At 39.8% G+C, this 20,306-nt stretch overlaps 1 protein-coding gene across 2 annotated transcripts; it reads left to right on the top strand.

Annotated features, from left to right (window-relative positions):
- The first annotated feature begins 1,641 nt into the window (after positions 1–1,641).
- insig1 (insulin induced gene 1) lies at positions 1,642–11,990 on the top strand. 2 transcript variants are annotated; one of them, XM_015954620.3, is made up of 8 exons: positions 1,642–1,756; positions 3,231–3,383; positions 3,482–3,574; positions 3,656–4,003; positions 5,564–5,688; positions 5,919–6,085; positions 6,176–6,275; positions 9,826–11,990. In XM_015954620.3, the coding sequence occupies exons 3-8, from the start codon at positions 3,514–3,516 to the stop codon at positions 9,853–9,855; spliced, it is 831 nt and encodes a 276-aa protein (XP_015810106.3). In that variant the 5' UTR covers positions 1,642–1,756; positions 3,231–3,383; positions 3,482–3,513; the 3' UTR covers positions 9,856–11,990. The 2 variants fall into 2 exon arrangements, with proteins under 2 accessions (XP_015810106.3, XP_015810105.3); XM_015954619.3 differs by having other exon boundaries at positions 3,479–3,574.
- The last annotated feature ends 8,316 nt before the right edge of the window (positions 11,991–20,306 follow it).

The following is a 20,306-nucleotide window of genomic DNA, read 5'->3' as shown; positions in this document are numbered from 1 at the left end:
TGAGGAAAAGTTTGCTGAACCTACAGCCATTTCCCACTGCTTTTCTTTGTGTCTGGTTTGATGACATCAATTTGGTATCGCGCATTTGTAGTCCTGGATAGATTTTCACACAAAGCCTAAAATTACTTTTGCCCCGTTTGAAAATAAGTGCTTTCTTGGGATCAGAATGTACCTTTAAAATTCAGGGACATCATATGTGAAATCCATCGCACATAACAAACAGGATTAGAAAATATTTTTAGCCCCATTGACTTGCATTCATTTTTTCATTCTTCAGGGGATCACTGGTCCGGAAGTAGATGGGCATGACTTAGGCTACCTATATGGAGACATAATATGATTTAAATGTATGTATCCATAACAATTCTTAAGTTTAAGATAAAACAACCCCAATAAATACAAAGTGTAAATTACTTTCACCTGCTACAATTCTTCTGCATTTGAAGCCACTCATATCATGTAGTTATAAGTAAGTCACATGTTCTAAAGTCCATTTAGCAGCTTTACTGTTGTCTGTTTGAATGACTTCTACGACTATTAACAACTAAAACACTAGAGTTATCAAAATATTTTAAAAGTTTTATCATCTAAACAAGATGCTAACCCTAAACTACCAGTATAGCTAGTTCATAAAACCATAAATGATCCACACTAATATGCATGGTGGGTGCCTTTTTAAGTTTTTTAATTTCGCTAAATTCTTTGCAGAGTTTCCCAATCCCCTATTTACAGGCAGTCATTGTGCAACCTGTTAGTGGAGCACTTTTTCTCTCCAATCATGCACTGATGACACAAGGATCTGAAGCTACGTGGGGCTCTGTGTTTAGTCCAAGTACACTTCAACATTGGGTGATAGCCAAAAACCAGTTCTAACAACCATAATGCTAAACTCAATCTCAGCTCTGCATCTTTGTATAATGAAGTAATAAATGCAACAATATGGGATTTCAGCAGCTCAGTTTGATAATCCCCAAAACAGATTTTTTTCCCCAGCTATCTGAATTTGTTTACTAAATTTGCTGCAGGTCATGCATTTAACCTGTGAATCAGTTTGAATGAAGTCAGTCATCCATGTCATTGGTGCTCATGGTTTTGCAGGAAATATGACATATCTGTTAAACCCTCCCGCTGTCCTAATGGGTGTGACCCCGCGAGGAAAGTTGACCATTGAGCAGGGTTGATGGTTTATCCCTTGGGTCCATGTGGCAGGGGTGAGGTGTGAGCACCACCTCACCCCTGCTATGTGGACCTAATGGGATAAACCATCAATCCTGCTCAATGGTCAACTTTTCTTGCGGGGTCACCCATAAAGACAGTGGGAGGGTTAAATAACATTTTCATCAGCAAATTAGCTTTTTATTTCCAGTTTATTTCTTTGTGGATACAAATGTATTCAACACATGCATGCAGTATCTGTTATTGTGCTCTCCAGATTATGTTACCTAATCTAACCCATGTTGTTATTGGTCCTTGAAAAATGAATACTGACCTTTTATCCAGTTATATGTTGTCTGACTGATATGCAGGAGCGCCACAACTTGCCCCAAGAGACACACCTCCAGTAGACTGACCCAGAGGTCAATAACCTGTTACCAACATCAGAAAAACAAACGCATGTGCTACTAACCCCGTTTTCGACGCATGTCTATATAAGAGCTCCTGTGATGAGAGATTAGTTGAGTTGGAAGATGCTACAGATTTATTGAGAAAAGAAGACACTCACAGTCTCCATCTTAGAGGAATCCTGTTCTGACTGGTAAAAGACAAACTATTTTCATTTTGAAAAGTCATCGTTGTTATTAAAACTGCTTTTGATAACCGGTACAAGCACTTTAGAGATGTTGTTACGAATTTTTTACCCATAAAAGAAAAAACGGAAAAACTCTCTAAAGCCTCTGTTAGACTTTCTAGAGTTTGGGTCACAAAGCTTTAAGGCTGGGGTCTTAAAATGTTTTCCTGAATTCTAACATGACTTTAAAATTTTTTATTCCTGTAATATTTTATTGTAAATGGTATAAAGGTAAAACTAAAATTTATAATCTGAGTTTAACATGGGGTTAGGAGTGTGTATTGACAAAAATACGGCAAAACAATATATTTCACAATACAGGGGTGACAATATTTGCAATTTTTAGGACTGAAGTTCATTGAAAAATTCAGGCGAGATGCTTCCAAGACACATCTGGTGTTACTGCGAGATGTCACTGTTCCGTCATAAAGGCAGTAAAAAAACAGATGACTAGCAGTCAGAGATTTTTTTACCACACAAAAGAAATACAGTAAATGTTTGTACATAAATTCTCAATTAAAATCAATATATTGTTTTTAACTATCAATCCAGCATACAAAATGTAGCAATGTTCAAGTTTATTGATTTTTTGTGTGTCCCTAATATATATATATATATATATATATATATATATATATATATATATATATATATATATATATATATATATATATTCCTAGTACATTGTCTTTGTAAATTTTCATTATGCCCTTGCTTTTAGTAAAGTATGTATAGTTCAATAAGATATATTGTAAGTCTTAATATCTGTCATTTTTTTTATCTGAAGGTAAAAAATGTGGGAACCATTGGTCTACATTACACCATAACGTCATGCATGGATGGACCACCATCACTATAGCCAGCTTTATTTCTTAGCTCTATGACCAGTAGAGTTTTTCTTTTTCCTGTTGTTGGTTTTCAAAACTTTTATTGGTCTGACTGACAGGACATTAAGATCAAACAACCTAAGATGTCCCTAGGGTGAAGAGTAGTAGGTGATCACGCCTTTGCAGCTGCCACCCCACAGTGTAAAACATTAGCCTGGGCTGAAAATTCAATGGGTTCCAATCCAATATGGGTGTTGGAGTGAATGCAAAACTCATGTGATAATTTGAGAAAACTATATGTAATATGGAAAACCTCCAGCACTGGCATTTGACTAGAATAAAACCTGAAAATTTGATTCTATTCATTGTACTTTTGTAAGACGTTTAAATGTTATCAGGTTTTAGTCTGTTCTGATCAGATGTAATCTACTTTTTGCCATATACTTTGCAAAACTGATTTTGTAGATTATGAATTAACGTTCATGATCAATGTTAATGTTTGACTGTGTCCCTTTAAATGTGTCCTCATATATTTAATCACCCCATTTTAAATGTTATGTAAAACCAGAGTTACATGTTTCCCGCTATTTAAAGTATTTCTACTTTCGTTTCAGCCCTGCAGCCTCCTGATCAGTCTGTCTGAACCGGACGACGGGGCGGGGCGTTGGTGTCACGTCATATCAGCTGCCGCGCTCTGATTGGCTGCCGCCTCTCACCAGACACAGCTGAGATTGTTTTCTGCAGTGGAAGTCCTGGTTCTTTTTGGGGTACGAGCTCTTTTAGCTGTAGAATGAAGCAACGCTGTGTGTTTACTAAATATGATGTGAACAAACGACGTGACGGCTGTCCTTGTCGGAAACAGCAGGAAAGCAAAACGGGGATCGTGGCTTAACTCGAATGAGCTGGAGTGCAGGTTTCGTTTTGGACCAGACACTTAATTCATCTGGAGATCAACAAGGTAAGGACCAAGAATCGCGTCATCCTTGCCTCAACGTGTCTTTTTTATGTGAGATAATTGAATGAATCTGCTTTCAAACAGCTCAGAAGTGCCAAATGCCCAGACTGGAGGACCACTACTGGAGCTGCCCTTGTTCACCAAAAGCTAAAACTAAAGATTCATTTGGCGCCAGCTGGTTCGCATCTAAAGCTGAAGAAATGATGTCCATCACCACCAAGGTGCTCAGCACTGCCTACGGCTCCCTCCACCACGGCAGGACCACCAACCTGATCCGAAGGGGTCTCGTCCTCTTCACGGTTGGGGTCTTCCTCGCCCTGGTGCTCAACTTGCTGCAGATACAAAGAAATGTCACCCTTTTTCCAGAGGAGGTGATGACAACTTTGTTTTCGTCTGCCTGGTGGATCCCGCCATGCTGCGGTACAGGAGCAGGTAAGTGGACCATAAACGGAGGTGAACTTCATAACTGTATTAGTTTACAGCTAATTTGGGGACAAAGACAAGCAAAGAGGGGAGGGGTTACCGTGGAGCATTATTTATTTAATTTAAAAATGCTAACGAGGAGGATACATTTAATTTATAATTCATTTGTAGGCATTAAGAGTCTGGAAAATCATATTTTATTCTTATTTGCACTTGCACGCTAAAGTAAGCACCCATTTATGTCATTTAATAAATCAAACGCGGCTTTATAACAACACATTTTGAAAATCTTCTAATTTGTCGTTTTCTATCGTGTCCTACTGCGATACGTTGTCATTCGGCTTTACTATGTTGTTGTTGTAACGCTGTTGTTGTTGTAACGCTGTTTTTCTTCCGTCGGGGAAGACTTTTTATGGTTGAGTGGCAGTCTAGTATCAAAAGACACGACTAGTTGCAGACGGTAGAGCTTCTTGGCTTCTGATTGGTCAGAGTCTACGTGAGCTGTTCGCTCATTAGCTGGTGTCATAACGGGTGAGATAAGGGCCGCCCCCTTTAAGGCCAGGAACCCGGAAATGAGAGGAGGTAGAAAAAACGCGTTTTGCTCCTCCTTCCATGTGCTGCTGAGCAGAAAACTTTTAGCTTTTTGTCTTTCAGCATGTTTAATTTACTCCAGCTTGTTAAACTTTAGTTTAATTAAATAGCTGTTTTCCACTTCATTTTTGTGCACAACAAACAGATTAGGTTAGTCCTGGTACTTTTAAATCACCAGTCAAGCATGATCATTGGTTAAATTGTGTCTGTTCAGTTATGCCAAAAATTGGAAAAAATCAGAACTTCCCTCGCTAGATATTTCAGACCAGTTACATTTTTAGGTTTTAAAGGCATTTATAAAGAAATTACCACATTATTTCCTGGCAGATTTAAAATGTTTCACCAGTCTTGACTTTTAATCCGTTAAAAAAAGTGAAACAAAATGACTGTGTCTAATTTTCACTGTAGAAGTTATAGCTAATTATTGTAACACTAGGTTTAATGAAGAGCTGTGATTTAGAATACAATTTGTCCTCATTTAAAGTTACCTTAGTTTTTGTTAAATGCCCAAAGTACTTTTTTAAAATTTAAATATAAAAAGGACATCATTTCTAGAGGCTGGACAACGTCTTTGACTTAAACATATTTTTTGGTCTTTGGTATTTTTTTAAATTATTACAGCTATTTTAAAAAAAGGTTGACTACAAGTATTTTATTTTGCTGTGAAAGTCTGTATTAGTTTCTTTTTTTTCATTTAAATGTGGTAAAGTAATAAAAAGTCACAATCAAAAAATGTATCTGTATTCCACTTCATCAAATACACAATCAAACAAAAAAAATTCAATAAATAATAGAACATTTCTTTGCTTTTTTCTTTAAACACTTAATGATATCTATGTGAATGGATGTGTCACAAAGTAAAACAACACTTGGTCAGCATATAACCAGCTCTGACAGGATGTGTCCTGTTTAGTTCAGAGAATTTGTGCTTATCTTGCATAATTCCTGACTTTTTGTTCCATTTTTTTCTATTTCCAGCTGTTGTTGGCCTGCTCTATCCCTGCCTCGACAGCCATTTGGGGGAACCGCACAAGTTCAAGAGGGAGTGGGCAAGCGTCATGAGATGCATTGCAGTGTTTGTTGGCATCAACCATGCTAGTGTTGTATCCTTTTGTGATGTTTTCCCTAAGTAATCCTTATTTTAATGCTAGTTTTTTGTCCCAGAAAATTGGAGAAAAGTGGAAAAATATTCCACCTCCTGTTTGGATGAGAGTAACACAATAACTTTTGACACTAATGGTTGAACTTGAAACCAGGCGGTCGAAACAATATTTGAACAAAAGCACATCATCATCATCTTGTTTAACTTTGCCCTTAACCCACAGTAACACAGAAACTAGACTTTGCCAACAACGTGCAGCTGTCCCTCACACTGGCGGCCTTGTCTTTGGGCCTCTGGTGGACATTTGACCGCTCCAGAAGTGGGTTTGGTCTGGGCATCACCACGGCCTTCTTAGCTACCATCATCTCACAGCTGCTGGTCTACAATGGAGTTTTTCAGTAAGGTCTTTGCTTAATTATGCAGAACCAGAAATGTCTTCATTTGGAGAAGTAAAGTAAAAAGCTTTTCTTTTTTTGTTCTATTTTCAGGTACACATCTCCAGACTTTTTGTACGTGCGTTCCTGGCTCCCGTGTATTTTCTTCTCAGGCGGCGTTACTGTGGGAAACATCGGACGCCAACTTGCCATGGTAACATTTTCTGCCATTTTTTAACTGCTTCCCAGTGATGTATAAAAATGTTGCTGCACTGAAATATCGCAATATTTTATTATTCTGAATCAATATTCAAAGGCAGTATCAATTTTATTGAGTATTTAAATGCAAGTATTTATTGTATATGTGTTGCTATTCAAACTTCAACTGCTAGGGGGCAGGATTTTTTACTGCCTTCATCATATACATAGACACTCTGTGGATTAGCGCTGCCTATTGGTGCTGGTGTAGCAGCGGGCTGCCATCTTGGATGAATCTCTATTCTTTCGCCCCCAATGGCATTTTTTTACCGAGGAAGACGTTTACCCAACTAAATCACACATTTTATTATCCTTTTTCACAAAGACACACATATGGTATGGCATCATAGTTAAAATATAAATATAATAAAATAAAATAAATTGTCTCAGGCAGCTAGTTGGGATGCCTCCTGGACGCCTCCCTAGTGAGGTTTTCCGGGCACGTCCAACTGGGCGAAGACCTAAAGGAAGACCCAGGACACGATGGAGGGAATATGTCTCTTGGCTGGCCAGGAAACTCCTTGAGATTCCCCCGCAGGAGCTGGCCCAAGCGCATGGGGAAAGGGAAGTCTGGGCCTCTCGACTTAGGCTACTGCCCCTGCGACCTGACCCTGGATAATCGGCCAAAAATGGATGGATGGATAGAAAATAAATTCAAATGTAAAATCCCAACGGGTAGCCAGAAAAGTCAGTAGAAATCCCAGATGATCTCTTTTCAATAATGCGCCTGTTGCTGCAACAGTAGGCTGCACAAAAGACAGGCATATTTGCTCAACCTGTATTGACTCCAGTTGGGTTTGGAGAGTGAGAAATCCACCTAATATAGCGACGCTCTCCAGCCCCCACTGAGGTATTTATATATTCAAGTTTATGGCAGTGGCGTGGCCAGATCTTTTAAAATGGGGTGGCCCAGGTAAGTGGCACCAATGGTTATGCTTTTTCTTTTTTACCCCAAGCTTTTTGTGGACAAGTCTCCATCCATCCATTTTCATCCGCTTATCCGGAGTCGGGTCGCAGGGGCAGTAGCCTAAGGCGAGAGGCCCAGACTTCCCTCTCCCCAACCACTTGGGCCAGCTCCTCTGGGGGAATCCCAAGGCGTTCCCTGGCCAGGTGAGAGGCATAGTCCCTCTGCCGTGTCCTGGGTCTACCTTCAGGTCTCCTCCCAGTTAGATGTGCCTGGAAAACCTCACCAGGGAGGCGTCCAGGAGGCATCCTGACCAGATGCCCGAGCCACCTCAACTGGCTCCTCTCAATGTGGAGAAGCAGCGGGTCTACTCCGAGCCCCCCGGATGACCGAGCTTCTCACCCTATCTCTAAGGGAGAGCCCAGCCACTCTTCTGAGAATACTCATTTTGGTCGCTTGTATCCGCGATCTCGTTCTTTCGGTCACTACCCAAAGCTCATAACCATAGGTGAGGGCAGGAACATAGATCGACCGGTAAATCGAGAGCTTCGCCTTCTGGCTCAGCTCTCTTCACCACGACAGACCGGTACAACGCCCGCATCACTGCAGATGCAGCACCAATCCGCCTATCGATCTCACGCTCCAGTTTTCCCTCACTCGTGAACAAGACCCCGAGATACTCCTCCACTTGGGGCAGGACCTCACCCCTGACCCGGAGAAGGCATTCTACCCTTTTCCGAATCAAGGACAAGGTGGACAAGTCTGTTTAAAGGAAATTCAGTGGGGTGGCCAATCAGATTCCAAGGTTGGCATGTGCTACCCCAGGCCACCCCCTGGACACGCTCCTGGTTTATGGCAAAATACTGGAGTGTCTTGGAAGTGCCTGACCTGAGTTCCCCAATTAAACTCGGTCCTAAAAATCACAAACGTTGTTTGGCTTTTAGTTTCGAGATAAACTGGATCGTCTCACCTGTCATTGTGATCTATATCGTATTGCAAGATTCTTGCCAATTTTTATTTTACAAAGCCTTTATTAACATTTACAAGGCAATACATAACAATGCAACAACCACCAGGAGGCTACAAACCAGATTATTGCCAGTACACCCTTACTGCTTCCTATAAGGTCAGATTTAAAATGGGACCCTCCTCTTCCTGCCTTAGCAACAATGCCATCCACCTTCAGAAAAGACAGCTTAATACCGACCAATCCGAGGCCGCATATGTCACCATTTGCAGATCTGCCAGATCTTTGGTTTTAACAGAACAGCTCTCCGTTCTCTTGATCTCAGTCCAGCACCTTTTCCCCATCTGCCAAGTCAAAATTCCAGAGTAAACACTGAATCTCTGTGATACTTTGGAAAGTTTTCCCCCAGACATCTTTGCTGAAAAGACCCCTCAGCGTTTATCTCTATGAGTTTCTGCGTTCCTCGACAACAAATAATGACTTCAAACGCCTCCTGTTCATCACACTTGCTTTATTAATAATTATCCAGCTGAGCCGCCACAGCAGATAAGATTGTGGAATGGTTTACATGTGAGCAAAGAGCATTTTCTCTTCCTTCATAATTATCCCATGAAGTGGGCTTTGATGTCTTTATTGAGCGTCTGTCTGGAAGCCCCACCTCATTCCGCCTGTGAAGTACGAGTTCTCGGTTTGACTGAGGGAAAGCGTGAAAGCAGATTAGGAGCTGTTGTTTTTCACAGTCGTGGCGAGACTCCGAGCCAGTCCAGACTCTGCTGACCAGAGGGTCATTAGCTACTTGTTTTTGTTTTGTTTTGTTTTTTGTGAAGAGGCCCAAGGAATGTTGGCACAAGTTTGAACTCGAAGCTTTCTTTAGATTTTATCCCCCCTTTTTGCTCCATTTGATCGTGTTTAGAAGTATCGGAGAGAAAATCCGCTTGTATTTTTAGTTTTCCAGTGTACCTGGTTCTTTACTGTTACACTAAAACAGCTTTATTAGAACTTAATAGAACCATTTAGAAGCAGGATAATTGACAAAAACTTTTTAAAATATTAATATTTTAACTGTTTCAATGGAGGAACATAATCTCGTCAAAGGAAAAATTTTTACCTGTGTCACCACCGTAGAGGTTCTGGGAAATTTCTGGCAAAGGAAAGCGATGGGGACAAAACGATGGCTCCGTCCTTTCAGCTGTTTCTCCTCAAAAAATCGTTTCTTTCAGGATTTTGCCAAAACGTCTGAATATTGCAAAAGTTTCAGCCGTGGGTGACGTCACAGATCAGCTCCAAAAGGCATCCACGGACATTATTGACATTAAATGTTTTATTCGATCAAAGTATGCCGTTATTTAATTCATTCGGGGATGTGAAGAGCAGCTTTGTTGTGTAAAAAGTGGCGTTCAATGATCAGGTTTTACGGCGCTCTATAGAAGATCACAAAGCTGCAAGAATTCTGGCTTTTCTGACTATGTTAAAACGGCGCCAACGCCGGATGAACTGGTGACACGGGCATGCCATTAAGGTCTGGTAAAATTAGTTCCGACAGTGAAAATGGGCCTGTTGACATTAAATATTCAAATGTAAGCAATAGACCCAAAGATGTGATTTCTGATGCTGGATGTGTTTGTTTCTCCTCAGGGTGGGTGTGAGAAACCCCACATGGACTGAACTCTAGCAGAAAGACGTACAACGAGGTAAAAAACGGATGAAAATAGAGACGGTTTGGTTTTCGGAGAGAGGGGTATGATGACCTGAGAAAAGAAGAGACTCATAGTTTCGACTACATCCTTTTGGATCCTCAAAGTCCATCGTCTAACGTGCCATGTCCTCTGAACCTGTTTGTGGCCAAACAACTCCTCATTTATCTCTGTCGGCATTAAGACTTCCTTCACACGAGACAAGAAGACGGGGTTCGCCTTTTCTTTGAGTGTTTTGATTTTCAGTGACTGTTTTTGGTCTTGGCTGGAAGATGTGATGAGACTGATGTATTTAAATTTTTCTCTTGTTAGACTTAGAATCATAAAAGGGAAATGTCTGCTGGTACAAAAAACCTCATCACTCTTACGTGGAGTCGTATTTAGTGGCATCACCGGGGAGTGCTACGTTCCCATTTAAACCAAAACAAAGTATTTTTTGTAAGTTTTCATAAACCTAAAGCATGTGTGTGTGTGTGTGTGTGTAAACATTTTGAGAATTATGTTGCTTTCTTTAAATTATCCTTTTTTATATATAAATTTAAAATGAGGTGGACAATAATTAAACAAAAAGTGACAGTACTGTAAAAATTCTGAACATTTCTAGGTACTTTGTAGGTATAGATATTTTTTTAAGTCAAAAGATTATTTCAGTGAATATATTTAGACTTAAAAATCTCCTTTTTTTTTAAAAAAAATTCTAGCTATTTTTAAGATCAATACAAAAACACACAAAAGTGCTGTAGTTTCCCGTTCTGTAACAAAGTTGAAACTGAATTTCATTTGAGCCCTCGTCGGTCGACTGTGAGTAAATACTGATGCTATATTGCTGGTTTCTTGCATCAGACCATATATGCTCACAGAAGTTGGCCCCCGAGGAGAGCAACCTGCAGCTGGGCCCCTCTTAAAGTTCTTAATGCAGAACGGCAGCTTTAACTGCGATTTGGCTCAGCTGCAGATGATAAAACTGGCCTTTTTTGGAGGGTTTAAAAAGCAGAAGTAACACATTGTTGGCTGAGTAGCTGCATAATCAGGGATTTTGGGGGGGGGAAGAAAGCAAATTGTTTCTCAAAATGTTTCTGTAGATTTTGATAAGTGGAGTAAAGTAAAAATGGGGTGGCTGTAAAAAAAATAAATAAATAAAACAAAGCACACTGCATCAATTACAACAGAAAAATCTGTATTTACCAACAGGTCAAGTATCGTATTTAGTTCCAGAGCGAGACAAGTGATTACTCCATTAGATTTGTCTCTTTTAATTCCAGATAAGAAAAAAAGACCAATTTTTTTTGGAAGAAATAAAAACTTGGTTCAGGTGCGGTGCTATTATGCAGCATTAGCTGGGGCTGAAATGTCCATTAAATGTAAACGTGCAGAGATTTATTTAAAGCCACTAAGGTGCAAAGAATGTACCACAAGTATCCATTTTTCATTGATCTGATCTAAATGTCGTCGACCCCTTTGATTTCCAATCATTTTACACACAGTAAAGTATTCAGGAGGGTAGGGCATATTACGTCAAGATTTGCAATCTGTGATTGCCTGTTTTATAGAATTTAGTGCTTTTGTCACTAGTTTTTTCTCATGTGTATGATGTCATGGATGCTCAAATGTAAAATAGCTTTCTGCAATCGGACCGCTGTTCTTTACCACACTAAGACCTGCAGCATGTTTGTGTTTAAGGGGGTCTTAAAGATCAAGTGCAATCAAATTATACATCTCCTGATTCTCCTTTTTTATTTATTATTTCTGACAAAGACTAAAAAAAAGTTTGTAAATGCAGTGTGAGTTGTTAAATCACGCTATTTTGTTTTTGTGAACCCGATTCAGTCAGATTACATTATTGGAGTCAACAGCAATGACCCTCAGAGAAAGTCTCATTTCGTAGCATTGTTAGAGGAAACCTGATTTATTTTTTTAAAAACTTCATCTGCTTTCATTCAGGTATGCTGACAAAAGAGGAAACTTTATTTATTTTACGCTTTTTGTTGTTTTGTCTTTCTGAGGTGGTGAAGCACCTTTTGTTGTATTAGTTTTCAGTCTGAGCTGTGTATGATTTTTGCTACCTTGAATTTAAGTGAAAAATAAATAAAAAACACTAGACATGAATTTCTGTGTTTATAGTTGACTTGGATACTTAAAACATGGAAACGTGTTTAATATAGAAATCTGAGTTAGTCTTAAAAACTAATCAAAGCATCTTGCTGCTTTGCTGATTTCTTAGCATGTCATGCAAACGTTTTACAAACAACGGGTAAAAAATATTTGAAAATGTTCTATTTTTTTGGTTCCTTGGAGAAGAAGAATTTGTCCTTTAATCACAAATTGTTACCAGAAAAGTTACTTTTTTACCACGTGTTCACATCCTAATCAGATGCCCGAATCACCTCAACTGGCTCCTCTCGATGTGGAGGAGCAGCAGGTCTACTCCAAGCCCCTCCCAGATGACTGAGGGAGAGCCCAGACACCCTGTGGAGAAAACTCATTTCGGCCGCTTGTACCTGAGATCTCATTCTTTCGGTCACTACCCAAAGCTCATGACCATAGGTGAGGGTAGGAACATAGATCGACCGGTAAATCGAGAGCTTCGCCTTCTGAATATAATGTAAATATATATATTAATCAAAATTGTGCCAGGAGGTCCTCAAAGCTGCCATAGCTAAAGAGTTGTGTGAAAATGTACCCATCTTGTTGGTTCAGTAAAGATGGCTGATTTCACCCTTGACTCACCACTGGACGTGCCCTTCTGCTCAGTATTTACTACAAAGCCGGTCACTTTTTCATTGGGCTGCTCTCCCAGAAGCTTTAACCGGTTGATGAATTCCATCCCAAAACTCCCAATTTCTTTTCTTTGTTTTTAAAACAGGAAGTTCTATCTCGTCTAGTCTTCTTACGCCTATCCGGGAAGTCCAATCTCCACTAATTAAACGTAACCCAGGGCACAAGCTTCACCGGGAGACCAAATGTTTGATTTATGGTTAATGAGGTAAAATTGAGCTGTCTGTGGTCCTGATGAGGACGGTCTTTGTCTCTGGTCTCTGTCAGTCTCCAAAGCCACAGTAATGTTCTTGGCATCATCATCCATCCTCTTTCCTCTTGTGTGTATAAGACCAGCCCTCCCCTCTGTGTCACAGGGATCACGAGGAACCCCCCCCCCCCCCCCCCCCCCCCCAGCACCCCTTTCTGGAGGGCAGGCTTCTATTTATACCTAGCAGGGGACTGACAGTTAACCTTTTGCACTGGGGGAAATTTCTGGGAGTGCAGCCAATTTCTGCCATTTAATTCCTTCTATACCACTATCTTTCCATCCATCTATCTTCCTCCATGTCTTTGCCGGGGCAGCGATCCAGCGCCACACGCCACCTTCTTCCCTCCTCGTTTCTCTTCTCAGGAAGAATAATTGGCCTCAGCTTCAGCCTCCTTTCATTTACAACTGAAAGACTCCATTAGAGCATCTCCTCGCTGCCAGAAGCAGCCCCATTTTTCCTCCCACCCCTTCTTTCTTAGTCTCTCCATCCTCCCTTTAAGGCAACCAGACAAGCCAAAGCAAGGGTCACATAATGTATTGATTTGCGCCATCTATAGGTTTGCACAAGCAGACAGCTCTTTGACTTTGAAATAGTCTGTTGGCCTCTAATTTGATGCAGTCAAGCCAGAAAACATGAAAGTTTAACCACTCCGCGCACAGGTTAGGCTTTTATTATCCCACTTTATCGTCCGTGAACCTCATATTTGTTTAAAATCCGTGAGAAATTGTTTCTGTTTGGTGGATGATTCTCAGTGAAAGACACAGCAGCACACGAGATCAGGTTTTTATCGATTTTTATTACCGCAGCAACTAAATGGTAGATACAGAAAAAGTTAAAGGAAAAGAATTTCGAACAGAAAAGTTTAAACGCAACCTTACACACACACACACACACACACACACACATATTAACATTGTTTTGGAGCGATAACAGTAATTGTGTGTGAAAGCTGTTGGTTTATAAATTTCTGTGATGCGGAAGGAATTCATAATCAAACTTTTGCATGAAAAAGGAGTTGAGTAAACATTTATCTTCAAAATTCATACTACAGTCAATTCCATGGTTTGAATTAGACAGTCTTCTGGGGAAGCCCCGTTAGAGTGACGCAAGAGCGTGGGGAGGGGTGAGGGGTCATCCACCCAATCATCGTCATCAGAGCGGGAAAGGGGGGGCTGGATCACTTATCAGGCTCCCCCTGGTTGTGTCAGCTGAGGGCTTCCAGGGGAGCCCATCAACCTTTCGGGGGAGCTGAGCTCCCCACAGCTCCACATAATTAGAGACCTTATTCCACTTTTAACCCTCTCAGGCTCAAAATAAGTTTTGATAAAAGGACGAATAACTAAGTCCTTCAGGGGTACTTCTGAGTTAAAAAATGCTAATGAAATACGTATGTGGAGTAACCAGGTAGGTAGGTTTTAACGTCGCAAATCTGCAACGCCTGCCTCCAGAGGGTTAAAAATCTCGTAGAATTGAAATGCATTGACCAGCAAAATTACACATTGAGCCCTCCTGAGTCCTGGGTTTTTGTTTTGGGTGCATTTCTAGTTTCCTCCAGCTAGTTAGGAGCTATTGGACTCAATAAACATAAATTATTTGAAACTATTGGTAAGCAAAATAAAGTTAGGGAAACATATTTCCTTTGAAAGAGAGACAACCTCTCACTCTGATGCAATGACCTAATTGTTTTTGTTTGAATATTTACAATCCTAATCCTTTTTTTGTCTCTTTAAAGAGCAAGTCACCCCCTACCAGAGTCTTACCCCACTCCCACTTCCTGTTTGAAAAATGCAACAAATGCTGTTGCCTGGCAGACCGAGAGGGCGGAGCCGCTAACAAATACACACAAACACAGACTCACAATGACCTTGTGACATCATAATGTACCAGCTAAAGTCATAGTGAACCTGTTGGCCAATAGTGATGGCAGATTTAAATTCAAATGCAGTGTAGAGTTTTTATCTAACAAAGGCGCATCACTGACAGTTTTAGGCAGGAAATTTTTATTTGAACTAAGATGCACTAAAGTGCAAAATTATTGACTACACGTGTCTCCAGCACGATTAGACACTCATTTATATAGTTTATCAGCCAAAAAAGGTTGATTTGGGGGTTACTTGCTCTTTAATATTTGCATTTGCACGTATTGAAAATTCTCAAATTTTTCTATTGTGTGAATTTGTATATTTATGTGTTCTACGGTCATATTTTTGTCCCTAATTGGTTGTGTTACACAACAATGTTATCTAAAAAAAAAGCTTTGACTTGACTTTAACCTACATTTCGCTGACAGCCTGCACTTTTGCAATTAGTTTTATTTTTTAAAAGCACTACTGGTTATAGCAGTGCGCATATTTTCTAAATAATCACCTGTAACACATAAAAAAATACAAATTTAACTTTTCCTTATATGTTGCTTAGAGCTCTTTTTGACTTGATTATTTCTAAATTAGCAGCATAACTTTGTTTTTCTCATTTAAGATTCAGTTTGACCTTGTTTTAATTTTTAATTTATTATTTATTATTATTATTATTTTATTTAAGCAGATGAAGCCACTGGCTAACCCTACCCTAACCCTGACCCTGCAACTAAAATCAAATATATGCGGCTTCTATGTAAGCATCAGTATAAGTACTACATTCTATAAATAGGTCACTTACACAAAGGGAATGGTTGTATTCATTGATTCAATCCCATTTTTTAGGGTTTCCCCCACATTTCACCAAAAAAAAAACTAAAAAATTTTTTAGCCCTTTTTAAACTTAGCCTAACTTTAAAGGTGCTTCAGTTTGGACTATTTTCAAATCTCTGGACTGGATGGAGCTGGTTTTGTTGAGAAGTGGAGTAAATCATATTTTAATACAATTAGGAAACTGTCCTGTTTTACCACCAGATGACAGTGTTTATCCTCCCAGCTTGTCTGGACATGACATCTACAGACCCCTAGTGGAGGGACAGGGAACACACATGTCTTAATCCTACAAGGTGGAGGATGTCACCTTTTTAATGAAAAAATTACACTGGGTAAGTTTAAATCAAACACTCATCTGAAGAAACAAGGTATTTGTGTTAAAGTTGCATGTATAAGTGAGGGAATCATAAAACTGCAGTCTAAGAAAACACATTTAGATGCAAAAAAAAAATACTTTTATTAAGCAGCGAGCCAGAATATTGTTCTTGGAATATTTATCTTACACTGCAGCGAACATGCATGATAAGGTCAATGAAATGGACCGAGTGTGGAGAAAAGCACAGCTCCCTTATTCCTCAGCCAAAAGGTCTTGAGCAGCATTAATGTCCTGCTCTCCCAGATAGATAATGAAAGATTGTGTGTGTGTGTGTGTGTGTGTGTGTGTGTGTGCGTGCGCGTGTGCGTGCGCGTGTGCGTGCGTGTGTGTCGTTTAGGTCTACTGAGTCTTCATTACACCAGAGCAGGGTCCACTCCTCTTTTGCCCTCATTCACTGCCTCTCCCAGCACTGGGCAGGAATAATGGATTACAGTGATGCCATGGGTGTGTGTGTGTGTGTGGTGGTGGTGGTGGTGGGGGGGGGGGGGGGGGGGGCTCAAAGGTGGACTCCATTTTAGCTCAAATTACCTCTCCGATCCTATTCAAATGGCAGTGTGAGGCTGCTCTCTGTCTGCAGGGCAGAATGGTCACGTTCTAATTCATGCTTTTCTGCTGATTGCTCGTCTTGTGCTCTGGGTTCAGTGAATCCCTGGGTAAAAATAAATAAATACATTAATTAATTAACTAATATAAACAACTTGCATGAAGCTTAAACCATGAAGAGCCATTTGCTTCTTCCTCTGCAGGACAAAATGACAGCATGAAGCTCATGGAAACAATGCATAAACACAACAGTGCATCTGACAGCTTAGATCTGGAAATTGATTAATAACCATAGTAATAAGACAAGCAGGTGAGGATTAATGGGGACTTAGAGGTGCAAGTCCTCTAAATGTTGAACATTCATAAAGAAAGACATTTAAATACATCAAATGTCAAATAGTATGCTTTTTTTAGTTTGATGGGAAGAAATGAAACAAAAAATTTAAAAAGTACTTATTTAAAATTTTTAACTAAAATATTGGTAAAAAAATAGTCTTTTTCCCTGCATTGAGGGCTTTAAGACTAATGTGCCTTAAAATAGACCAATTTACATTAAAACATGTCATGAAAATTCAATAAAAAAATTAAAGCATACATTTGTGCAACAGATGAGAAGTTGCCTTATAAACCATTGATTCTCAGAAAGTTCCAGATGTGAGGACCTGTATATGCACTTAAAAAGATTTATGAATCATTTAAGGAAAAACAAACTAAGATTTAATCAGTAAAATAGCCACAAATATAACAGAACATATACTTTATAATAATAAAAGTTTGCAAAAGCGCTTTGGAAGCGCTGAAGGTCAAAGTTTGTCATGTTTTCATTCATATTTATTCGTGTTTATATGAAGAGACGTGCGTTTCGCCTGCAGCTGCAGACACGCAAACTCCAAAACAATAACAATAATAATAATAATATAAATAATAACAATAAGTAAAAAGTTCGACCAGCTCCCTGCATGTGAGTGACTAAATCACCACCGCATATCCGCTACCTGGGGGGTAAAAACAACTCAGGTGCGCAGGGGAAGGGTGGAGGGAGGGGGAGGGGTGGCACATGGCGCTTTCAGGGGAGTCCAGCTCTATTTTGGCAAGTTGAACAGCAAAGGGCGCGATGCCACACAGGGAGAGGGCTCTGCTCACTGACCTCCGCGCGCTATAATTAACGCAGAGATGTGCGCACAGACATGGTCGGAATTGTTTCTCAAATGCACGGACAGCAAAGTTGCCTAAACGTCTATGTGGTTTGATAGTTTTTGTTTGTTTTAGAAGATACATCTGTTAGAATAACCGAGTGGCTTTGTTTGTTTTTTTTACACAGCATAAATCTAAACAAAAACAGCGCAGATAAACCTCCTTGCATCAAAATCTGATCGCATCATCGCAGTGAGTGACTCGGCCTGACACCCAGGCGCTATCTGATGCTGGTGAAGCTGCTCTCGCACCAATAAATGTGTGTTTATTCTGCAGCAAGTGCGTTCCACCTGTCTGGTTCCCACTTGTTCCTGCTTTCCTGTGCGCCAGACAGGTGCACTAAGAAATGCGGACAATCTAAACCCCGCAAAGCATCCTGGACAGGCCCGCACATGAGAACGGAGGAACTTTTTATGCTGAAGGGAGCGTGGAGCGGAGATCTTTCAATGTCTTGCTTTTCTTTAAAGTTTTATAAATTCCAAAAACTGTCACTTCTCACGACGCACGGCTTTTTTTCTGTTTTCCTGCAGAACGAGAAAAAGTCATTAAAGTTACAGAAATAGCTGCATGTGCAGCTTATCCTTTGGTGTTGGAGGTAAAAACCTCCTGACATGTAAAATGTCCTGCAGAGCTGCAAAAAAGATTTAATTTTTTAAACAGCAAGCCCATCAGCTTGGATATGGTCGCATTTCAAAAACACACTTTTAATGCACTTTTTGAGTTTGTTTCCTTAAAAAACACAAAACTTATGACTCAGTAATACAAATTCGTTTTTTTACAATATTGTGACTTTTACTCCTCTTTAACACCACGTATATAATTATTTCTTTTTGAAAACTATAACAAATGAGTTTAAAATCAGTAAAAATGTGTTTCACAATTTATTTTTGTGAGGTAAAGATCCACAAGTTGTTTTTGTTGGTTTGAATCATGTTTGAATTTATTTTTGACCCAAATAACAGTTTAAAACTTTAATCATGTCAAATGTAATGTAATGATTTTACTCATTTTACTCATTTTGAAGCATATTCTTCTATTTTTATTCGATTTTTAATTATGATCAAGAAGATTCATAGCATTCTAATTCTGATCACTTTTCGCTTTAATTTGTTCATACAAACCCCAAAAATGTGCACTGGAGTTATTGAACTTTTTACGTCCAACCAGTGTTTCTCAAACTTTTTATTTTTATTTTATTTTACTGAGTTGCAGCTACAAAAATAAATAAATAAAATTACCACAGGCTGATACTTTTCTATATCTGGCACTTTTCGTGATTTTATTAATTTTCTTGCCCTTTACCAAATAAAAATGTCTCCTTTTTTCTAAAAAGTAACAATAATTGATCGTCAAACGCTTATTTTCTTCACATTAGTGCAGATTTCAAGAGTTGCTGATGGGAACTCAGCTGCATTCAATTAGACTCCCTCTAATTTAGCCGCGGCCTTAATTGCGCGCTCAGGGTGGGTTGTTGTTTAGCGCTAAGCTCCGTTTTGAGGGAAAAAAAGAAAGAATGAAAAACAAGCCTCTCCTAAAGAACAATCCCAATTCAAACGAGACTTATCTACGCCACACCGATCAGGAGGATTAAGAGTTATTAAACCCCAGAAAAAGGGCCTGGAAGATTCTGGAGAACTAAAAAGTGCGCTGCGTGGCAACACCTGGGGATTTCTCTGCAAAACTGTTAAAGTTATAAAGACATCATCTATTTAATAAAAGAAACGATGGGTTGTTTTATTTGCATCATGAGTCTAAATCAAATTCCAGATCTTAACTTTTACATCCAGACATGAATCTCCTCATTTTATCTGGAGTGTTTGACCCTTGTTTGGTTGCAATTAGTTCCAGTAGTTTATTCTATTGCCTTTGCTCTTGGCCGGCCTGACCCGCTAAAAAAAAAAAAAACAAGGGAAGGGAAGGGCGCAAAGAAAAAGGAAGAAAAAGAAAAAAAATCATAGCGGATCATCAAATAGAAGAGAGGCATGCTTTCAGGTTTGTGAAAGGCGCAGGAAGCAGGAGGATTTGCTGCGACCCCTGCAACGGTGACAGACCTGATATGTAGAGAGCCCCATTCATGTGGAGGCAGAGGATGGTGACGGGTGGGGTGGTGAGGAAGGGGGGGTGGGGGGGAGTAGTGGGTGCATCTGCAGAGGTCCCACCGCCCTCTGATCTGTGAGCTGGCACACATCACGGCGTCCATTCACAAATCCTTCTCCTGCGCGTCACCTTTTGTAGTACTCCATAGTACTCCGCGCATGGTGACGTATGAGACAATCCTACGAAGAGGAATGGGGGGGGGGGGGGGGGGGGGGGGGGGACTCAAGGACCGGGCACATGCGCACAACGCACCAGGAGTGCTGCGTGTGAGAGCGCGTGCGTGAGGGAGAGGGAGGGGAGCTATAGCAACATGTAAATATAGAGACATTAAACATAGGATGTTTTTGTGATTTTAAACAAAATTTTTAAAAATCACCCTTTATAACTAAAATATTCTGAAATAAAATAATATTGAGAAGTTTTCTTAATTCTAAACTATAAATATTAACATAAAATCTACACAGATCTTTTAAAAGCAGATCAGATTTTGCTATTT

This window comes from Nothobranchius furzeri, chromosome 7 (genome assembly GCF_043380555.1).
Source record: "Nothobranchius furzeri strain GRZ-AD chromosome 7, NfurGRZ-RIMD1, whole genome shotgun sequence".
NCBI lineage: Eukaryota > Metazoa > Chordata > Actinopteri > Cyprinodontiformes > Nothobranchiidae > Nothobranchius > Nothobranchius furzeri.
This window is presented reverse-complemented; position numbering and strand designations above follow the sequence as displayed.

What these genes read in the sequence shown, in the direction of transcription:
- insig1 (XM_015954620.3), top strand. Translation starts at nt 3,514, where the DNA reads ATGAGCTGGAGTGCAGGTTTCGTTTTGGACCAGACACTTAATTCATCT. An exon ending in TTCATCTGGAGATCAACAAG is followed by an intron (nt 3,575 to 3,655) that starts GTAAGGACCAAG and finishes GCTTTCAAACAG; the next exon opens with CTCAGAAGTGCCAAATGCCC. An exon ending in GTCTACAATGGAGTTTTTCA is followed by an intron (nt 6,086 to 6,175) that starts GTAAGGTCTTTG and finishes TTCTATTTTCAG; the next exon opens with GTACACATCTCCAGACTTTT.